Source organism: Macaca mulatta, chromosome 12, assembly GCF_049350105.2.
Source record: "Macaca mulatta isolate MMU2019108-1 chromosome 12, T2T-MMU8v2.0, whole genome shotgun sequence".
Taxonomy (NCBI): domain Eukaryota; kingdom Metazoa; phylum Chordata; class Mammalia; order Primates; family Cercopithecidae; genus Macaca; species Macaca mulatta.
The window spans coordinates 139,101,070-139,109,857 of record NC_133417.1 but is presented as its reverse complement, the minus strand read 5'-3'; the positions used below and the strand labels follow the sequence as shown (position 1 = coordinate 139,109,857).

Genomic DNA, 8,788 nt, shown 5'->3' with positions numbered 1-8,788 from the left:
ACTTCCACCCTGGCTGCAGTCCTCCTCCTGACGTGTGTTGTGGTCAGGTGCCTTTCCCTTTAAGAAGGGCCCCGGTCGGGCATGGTGGCTCAAGCCTGTAATCCCAGCACTTTGGGAGGCCAAAGTGGGCGGATCACGAGGTCAGGAGTTTGAGACTAGCCTGGCCAATGTGGTGAAACCTCATCTCTACTGAAAATACAAAAATTAGCCTGGCGTGGTGGTATGCACCACCCAGCTACTCGGGAGGCTGAGGCAGGAGAATCACTTGAACCCAGGAGGCGGAGGCTGCAGTGAGCCGAGATCACACCACTGCACTCCAGCTTGGGCGACAGGCAAGACTCCATCTCAAAAAAAAAAAAAAAAGTCCCTGGAGACAGACGGGACACTCTAGGCCTCCCCTCACCGCTTGGCAGAGTGCCTGGCCTTAGGCACACTGTCAGCATGTGTGTGGACGAACTACGAATGAAGACATGAAGACAAAGCTAATTTCCGACCCTTTGGGCCAAGGGGCTGTCAGACACGCATACTTGGGGGGAAATCGGAAATGAAGTGGCTCATTAAGGCTGAAGTTCCCTTTGCCCTATTGTCTTGGTTCTGGGCTGTCACCACCTTACAGTCACACATCTGTTGTACTCCAGTGAGAATGGGGGTTTATTTCAACAGAAGGAAAGAAAAGGATACTAGTTATTTTACAATAGTGTTTTTCCTACAGACTAAACTTCTTACAAACTAAATTTAAAAGGGCTGGCATTTGGCACTAAGAAGACAGTTTACATCTTACATTTGGACCACCTAGGACATTCCTTGGGGTGAAGCCAGAAGCCCGTGCTGACTACAGCTATCCAAGACTTCGAGTGTCTCCAGGGCTGCCCGCCTGACCCCGGGATCCGGGTCCAGCTGTAGTTCCTGGAGGGCTGAGAGGGAACACAAAGAGGGAAGGCTCAGGCCCCGCCCAGTCAGGACCACGTGCTGCATGCCCTTGGCAGTGATGGCAGGCAAGGGCTGCAAAAGGTGGGCAGGGGCAGATGGGGAAGCTCCCGTGTGGGAAAGCAGAAGACTGCAGGTGGAGCTGTTTCCACACACGTCGCAGCTCTCGGCTTCAGTGACCACCCTAACAGGGACAGAAATCACCCACAGAACCTGGTAGCAGCATCAGGGCAAAAACATTTCATAAGAAGCTATGCATGGGAGAAACAGCCCAGGGAATGAAAGGGACTGCACCCATCAATAGCTGTCGTCCTGGAAAGGCCTCCCCAGGTGCATCTCTCTGCCCTGGTAACACTCCGCCCCCCAAAACCCCACAGCAAAGGGTCCTCTGGCTCTTCCCTTGAAGCGGTTTCTCTAAGCTCCCCTAGTGAGTTGGTGAGTCGTGGACTCAACATCTAACACTCTCCACTACTTACAATTCCGTAATGCTGGGAAGTCCAGCTTCTTCAGATAGTGTGTAGACATCTGCTTCATAATAATTCCTAAAATGATAGCCAAAGAAATGCTCATCACGCGAGTATTAGGTCAGCAGGCAAGTCGTTCTGTGGTTTACTTGGTTTACGTTATGAGAACACTGATGAAAGATTTTGTTGAGTCCACATTGGCAAGGAGGAAGCCAAAATCAAAACGGGATAGAAAGCACAGTGCAGGGCTTAGACCTGAGCTCCGGTCCCAGCTCTGCCACATGCCCCCCACCCATGATCCACCCTCCCCCCGAGTTGCGGGGTGGATCAGACAGCCTTCAAAGGCCATCTTGAGTCAGGAAACATCTGTCTGCTCACCTGCCAAGTTGCAAGCAGCGATTCTAATTCTTGACAAGTTATTTTTAACATAGGCCATTGTTTCTAGCAAGAAGCTATAGAGAACAGCTGGCTTTTTCTGAGTCTGCAAAAAGTAAGTGATACACACAGCTTTGGAGGATGAGACCCTGACAATGGGCTGTCATTCGCCAAGAGTGTTCCCATGGGCAAGCTCCCATCCCAGCGTCACACAGCAGATGAATAGCTAGCAAGTGAAGGACCATCAGTCCCCTGTTGCATTTTTCATATCCCATCTGACCAGAGAACCTGTGCTGTCCAACATGGTAGCCACAAGCCTCGTGTAACCCTGGAGCACTTCAAGTGTGACTGGGCTGAATTAAGGTAAAGTGCCCCCTGGGTTTTAAGATGGTACCCCAAAAATTTTAAAATATCACAATAATAGTTTTTATATTGATTACATGTTGAAATGATCACGTTTTAGTTATTTGGGTGAAATATATTAAAATTAGTTTCACCTCTGCACTTTTCTGGATGTGCCTACTAAAAGAAACGTCAGACAGCTGAAATGGGCACATGGCTTGCCTTCTATTTCTGCTGCACAGTGCCGGTCTCGACATTGCACGTGTAGAAGCTAAACATAGGGCCCCAAGAAAGAGCTGTGGCAATCTCGGACCCCCAGCTCCAAGCAGCGTGTGGCCACCTGGGACGGGCTAGTTTCCCCTTTGGTTTTCTCACCAGGATGGAGCACATGGTTGTCTGGAAAACGATCATCTTGTCATCAGTAGTGGTATCACTTGGCCCTGAGGTATGCTGCAGGGACTTCCAGCCCCAGAAATGCACACACTGGAACATGGTAGCCATACAGGCCTGCAGGGACACAGGACGGCAGCAGAGGCATCAGCCAGGCCAGGGTGGTTCCCCGGAGGGGTGAGGCTGGCAAGAAGCCAGAGGGCAGCTCCAGAAAAGCCTCACCAAGCCAAAGAAAGGTGGGGCTGGTGGCTCCTGGGAGGCCACCTGGGACCTGAGCCCCTGCCAGCTTGAACATGGCTGCATGTGCATTTATAAAAAGCCCCTTGGGGCCAGATGCAGTCCCACCCGCCCCCTCAGCCAGCACCTTTGTGCCCTCAGCAGCCCTGCCTAGGACCCAGCCCTCCATGGGATCGGAGGTGGGACCCTGGCTTGAGCAGGCAAGACTGGGCATATGTCCTCACCTCCCAGGCCCAGTCCACCAGCTCCTGCCTTGTAACCATCCTGCTGGCCGCAGCTTCTGGAGACAGTAGGGCAGGAAGACAAAATGCTTCCGCCTCGGTAGCCCTTTCCTCACTCTCGGTCACCCTTGCTGGGTGCACCCTGGTTCCTTCCCTGAAGCCCTCCCACCCCACTGGACAGTTGTCGATAAAACGTGGAAGAACAGTGTGGGCTGAAGACAGAGGGTGGTGAGGACTGGCAAGGTAAAGGAGCCTCTGAGCAGTGACACTTTGTGCCCAGGTTGGCCAGGGATGGTGTGGCAGAGGGATGTGGCAGAGCCCGGAAGCTGGGGTGGTGAGTACAAAGCCCAGGTCTAGGGAGCGTGCATCTCAATACTCCTCACTGCCTGTAAGGCCCACCTGGGCCACCAGGGCCACCCAGGCCACCTGCTCCACCCCACCTGGAAACTGCTGCCCTCAGTGAAGAGATTGAGGGAACTTGTCCTGTGACCCCACGGCTGGGGTCCAAGGCATCTGCTAAAAATGGCCATTGTGTTTCTGTCATGTGGGGCCAGCTGCATCCCAAGGCTTACTAGGTGGGGGCAGAACCTCCCCAAATCAGCCACCTCCTGACCCCACCCCCCAAGTCTGTAGGAAGAGACTAGGGAGAGAAGAGGGCAGTCAAGGTCGTGGGCCATGCAGGGAGTGAGGAGCCTGAGGTCCCTAGCCAGCCAGGGTCAGCCTGAGAGGCAGCAGCTCAATGAGAAGACTCATTTACTAACAAATCTGGCTCTCCCTCTCCCTCCTCCCGCCCCAAAGCAACAGAGGAGCTGGGCCGTGGAGAGGGAGAAGCCAGGCCCGCTCCCATCCCAACATGGACCTGCCCCACAGGGAGCAGGGAGTGGGCAGGACCACTTTGGGGTATGTTGAGTCCTAATACTCAAAAGTGACCTGCCAGTTACAGAATCTGCTAGAAGAAAGGGTTTGGGCAGAGGAGGGCTATAGGCGGCCACCACGCCACGTCCCCCCACACCGGGCTGAGACTGCTTAGTGAGGTGGCTTTGCAGGTCATCTCGGATGGCCTCTCTCCTCAGCCTGTGTGAGGGATGGAGGGCAGAAGGGAGCAGGCTGTGGCCTCTGGGATCTCAGAGAAAACCGACTAAGGAGGAAAAAATCCTGCAGCTCACCAAGCCAGCAGACCCAAGAACCTGTTTCCTTGGGGGACAGCGGGCCCCAGACCGGGACGTAAAGCCCAGGGTGTGTCTTACTTGGGCTGCATTGAAGCAGGGGTCCTGGGAGTGCAGCATGAGGGGGATCCAGGCCTTCTTCACCTCCCCTTTGAAGAACTGCTTCTTGGACATCCCGACCACCCTTGCCAGCTTCCCAAAGAGGATGAAGGCTTTCAGACGCAGCAGCTCGCTCTCCTGCAACCGGGATGGACACGGGCTGATATGCAGGCAGCAGGAAACCCAGCGAAACCCCAGCCATTCTCCAAGGAACACCCAATGCCTTGGCCCTTGCAGAGCCTTCTGGATCATTCCGTCAGGGTGGAGTCTCTCCTTCAGCAGGGATCTCGGAGCCCTCAAGGGGCTGGGCGTTGCTCTGGTCTTTGTGCCCGCCTTTTCCCTGGTTGAGGGCTTGTGCGGGATCTGAGTGCACAGCCTTGCCTAGCAGAGGCCCAGGATGACGCAGGTGCCCTGGGGATATTTGTAAGTGCAAGGAATAAAAGGGGGACACCCTTACCTCCTAGCAGGGCTGCAGGGGCCTAGGAGCCCTCACTTGACAGCACTGACTCTGGAAGTTGGAAGACCTTTTATTTTACAAGATCCCGTGATCAGCCAGTCACTACACTGGCACCCAGCAGGAGCCTCGGCTCTTTCTGCTGTAGGGCCCATCTGTTCCTTAGGGTCTGAGAAGTGCCCACTCCTTCACTGAACAAGCTCATGGAGGCTCTCATTGGACTCACGTTGTCGAAGAAGATTCTGCACTGCTCAGACATGGCGTCGAAAGAGGACCCCACATCCCCTTCTCGGAGCTCAGCCAGGATCTTGGTCAAGGCCTCCATGCCCTCGGCAGTCACACTGGTGCTCACCGGCTCCCTCAGGGCACCCAGGCACTTCTCCAGCAAGACCTTCCGGTACTGCTTCACCTGGAGGGGCATGGGCAGCCCTCAGCCTGCATCCTCCCTCCCAGGCTGACCGGGGCACCCGGCCTGTACCCTCAGCTCCCGGGACCTGGGCGCAGGGCTGGGCACAGTACCTTCTTGGGGGCACCCAGGGCCATGTTGCCGAGGGCACGCAGGGACAGCACCCGCAGGGCCTCATCCTCCTCCTGGTCGGCACCCTTCTCCAGCAGCAACACTGCTGGCTTCAGCAGCTTCTCCTGGTACAGAACTGGGTTGCTCATGAACTGAAAGGGAGGACATTTGGCAGTTATCCCCAAGGCAGGCTCATTTCTCAGCAGCAAGTGGGACGTGGGAGGAGAGGTAATGCAGATTGGTGGCTCTGTGAACAGGAGGGGAGGGGCTCTGACAGCCTCTGTTTCCTCTCTATAAAAAGGGGGTGATGCTAGTACCTGCCTCAGCGTCTGTGTGGGGATTTAATAAGGAAATATGGGGGGAATGCTAGATAAGTGTTACAGGATGGATGGAGGGATGGAGTGGAGGGATGGAGGGATGGAGTGGAGGGATGGAGGGATGGAGGGATGGAGTGGATGGAGGGATGGAGGGATGGAGTGGATGGAGGGATGGAGGGATGGAGTGGATGGAGGGATGGAGGGAGGGAGGGAGGGATAGATGGATGGATGGATGGATGGAGGGAGGGATGGATGGAGGGAGGGATGGAGGGAGGGATGGAGGGATGGAGGGAATTTCGTCATTTATTTTTTTCAGGTAACAACAGCCACTGCCAAATGCAAGAGCCACGCCCACCCTCATCTGAATAGAAATGCACAAAAAACATGAATTTCACTTTCAGGAGAATTACTATTGGCCTAGTACCCCAAGTGCCAAAACCTCACTGGTATGCGTGTGTGTGCATGCATGTGTGTACGTGTCTGCGTGTGTGCATGCAAGTACCTGAGTATGTTTGAAAGAGGCCTGAAAAGAAAACTAAACAGCAAATTGTTGAGTCCAGGGACAGGAGAAGTGAGCGTCTATTGACTGTTCCCACATCCAGTTCCTTAAGCCCCCATTAGGCGCAGTTGCTCTAAGCTTCCAAATGTTTTGTCTCCCACTCAGTCCACCTCCATTCTGTCCCAGACACCAACATCAGCAATCACAGAAGCTTCCTACAGCACTTCAGTTCATTTAAACATATACTGAGCACCTATTCAGGGCCGGGTAGAGCAGTGAATACAACTATCACAACCTATTTTAAATGCTCTTCTGGGAAAATTCCCAGAGTAAAGCCCTAGACTATTATTAGCAAGCATTAAAAAAAAAAAAAATCATTTATAATCCATCCCTATCAAATTTGAAGAATTTAAATAGCTTGCTTCTTAAAAGCTGAACCTAATTTTTTTTCTTTTTTTCTAATTTTTATTTTCAGTTCTGGGGTACATGTGCAGGAAGTGCAAGTTTGTTACATAGGTAGACATGTGTCATAGTGGTTTGCTGCACCTATCGACCCATCCCCGAGGTATTAAGCCCAGCATGCATTAGCTATTTTTCCTAATACTCTCTCTTCCCCCACCCTACCCCCAACAGGCCTCAGTGTGTGTTGGTCCCCTCCCTGTGTCCATGTGATCTCATTGTTCAGCTCCCACTTATAAGTTAGAACATGTGATGTTTGGTTTTCTGTTCCTGCATAAGTTTGCTGAGGATAATGGCTTCCAGCTTCATCCATGTCCCTACAAAGGACATGATCTCATTCCTTTTTATGGCTGCATAGTATTCCATGCTGTATATGTACCACATTTTCTTTATCCAGTGTATCATTGATGGGCATTTGGGTTGATTCCATGTCTTCGCTATTGTAAATAGTGCTGCAATGAACATACACATACATGTATCTTTGTAATAGAATGGTTTATATTCCTTTGGGTATATGCCCAGTAATGGGATTGCTGGGTCAAACAGTATTTCTGGTTCCAGATCTTTGAGGAATTGCCACACCATCTTCCGCAATGGTTGAACTAATTTACATTCCCACCAACAGAGTAAAAGCATTCCTATTTCTCTGCAACCTTGCCAACATCTGTTGTTTCTTGACTTTTTAATAAATGGTCATTCTGACTGGCATGATATGGTATCTCATTGTGGTTTGGATTTGCATTTACCTAATGATCAGTGATATTTAGCTTTTTTTCATAAGTTTATTGGCTGCATGAATGTCTTCTTTGAGAAGGGTCTGTTCATGTCCTTTGCCCATTTTTTAATAGGATTGTTTTTCTTGTAAATTTGTTTGAGTTCCTTATAGATTCTGGATATTAGACCTTTTTTGAATGGATAAATTGCAAAGATTTTCTCCCACTCTGTAGGTTGCCTGTTCACTCTACTGATAGTCTTTTTTGCTGTGCAGAAGCTTGTTAATTAGATCCCAATTGTTAATTTTTGCTTTTGTTGCAATTGCTTTTGGTGATTTCATCATGAAATGTTTGTCCATGCCCATGTCCTGAATAGTATTGCCTAGATTTTCTTCTAGGGTTTTTATAGTTTTGAGTTTTACATTTAAGTCTTTAATCCATCTTGAGTATAATAATGTGTGAGAGGCCAGGCGCGGTGGCTCACGCCTGTAATCCCAGCACTTTGGGAGGCCGAGACGGGCGGATCACGAGGTCAGGAGATCGAGACCATCCTGGCTAACACGGTGAAACCCCGTCTCTACTAAAAAATACAAAAAACTAGCTGGGCGCGGTGGCGGGTGCCTGTAGTCCCAGCTACTCGGGAGGCTGAGGCAGGAGAATGGCGTGAACCCAGGAGGCGGAGCTTGCAGTGAGCTGAGATCTGGCCACTGCACTCCAGCCTGGGCGACAGAGCGAGACTCCGTCTCAAAAAAAAAAGAAAAAAAAAAAATGTGTGAGAAAGGGGTCCAGTTTCAATTTTCTGCAAATGGATAGCCAGTTCTCCCAGCACTATTTATTAAATAGGGAACCCTTTCCCCACTGCTTGTTTTTGTCAGGTTTGTCCAAGATCAGATGGCTGTAGAGGTGCAATCTTATTTCTGAGTTGTCTATTGTGTTCCACTGGTCTGTGTGTCTGTTTTTGTACCAGTACCATGCTGTTTTGATTACTGTAGCCTTATAGTATAGTTTGAAGTCCAGTAGGATGATGCCTCCAGCTTTGTTCTTTTTTCTTAGGATTGTCTTGGCTATACAGGCTGAATTCTACAAAAAATACAAAGAGGTGGTTGGGCGCTGTGGCTCATGCCTGTAATCCCAGCACTTTGGGAGGCAGAGGCGGGTGAATCACAAAGTCAAGAGATTGAGAGCATCCTGGCCAACATGGTGAAATCCCATCTCTACTAAAAATACAAAAATTAGCTGGGCGTGGTGGCACACGCCTGTAGTCCCAGCTACTCGAAAGGCTGAGGCAGGAGTATCACTTGAACCTGGTAGGTGGGAGGTTGCAGTGAGCCAAGATCCCACATTACACTCCAGCCTGGTGACAGAGCCAGACTCTGTCTCAAAAAAAAAAAAAAAAAAAAAAAAAAAAAACAAGAAAAAAAAAGAAATACAAAAAGGAGCTTATACCATTTCTTCTGAAACTATTCCAAACCATTGAAAAGGAAGAACTCCTCCCTAACTCATTCTATGAGGCCAACATCATCCTGATACTAAAACCAGACAGAGATACAACAAAACAAGAAAACTTCAGGCCAATATCCCTTATGAACATCGATGCAAAAATTCTCA

At 50.6% G+C, this 8,788-nt stretch overlaps 1 protein-coding gene across 1 annotated transcript in view; it reads right to left on the bottom strand.

Moving 5' to 3' along the window:
- Positions 1-633: 633 nt before the first annotated feature.
- Positions 634-8,788, bottom strand: part of MROH2A (maestro heat like repeat family member 2A) — a 40,512-nt gene continuing 32,357 nt past the window's right edge. The window contains exons 30-36 of the mRNA XM_001110486.5: positions 5,195-5,344; positions 4,902-5,084; positions 4,204-4,359; positions 2,484-2,615; positions 1,770-1,872; positions 1,404-1,469; positions 634-914 (exon numbers count right to left, since the gene is read on the bottom strand). Of these exons, the coding sequence (XP_001110486.4) occupies positions 793-914; positions 1,404-1,469; positions 1,770-1,872; positions 2,484-2,615; positions 4,204-4,359; positions 4,902-5,084; positions 5,195-5,344 (912 nt within the window). The 3' untranslated portion in view covers positions 634-792. The remainder of the gene's footprint in view (positions 915-1,403; positions 1,470-1,769; positions 1,873-2,483; positions 2,616-4,203; positions 4,360-4,901; positions 5,085-5,194; positions 5,345-8,788) is intronic.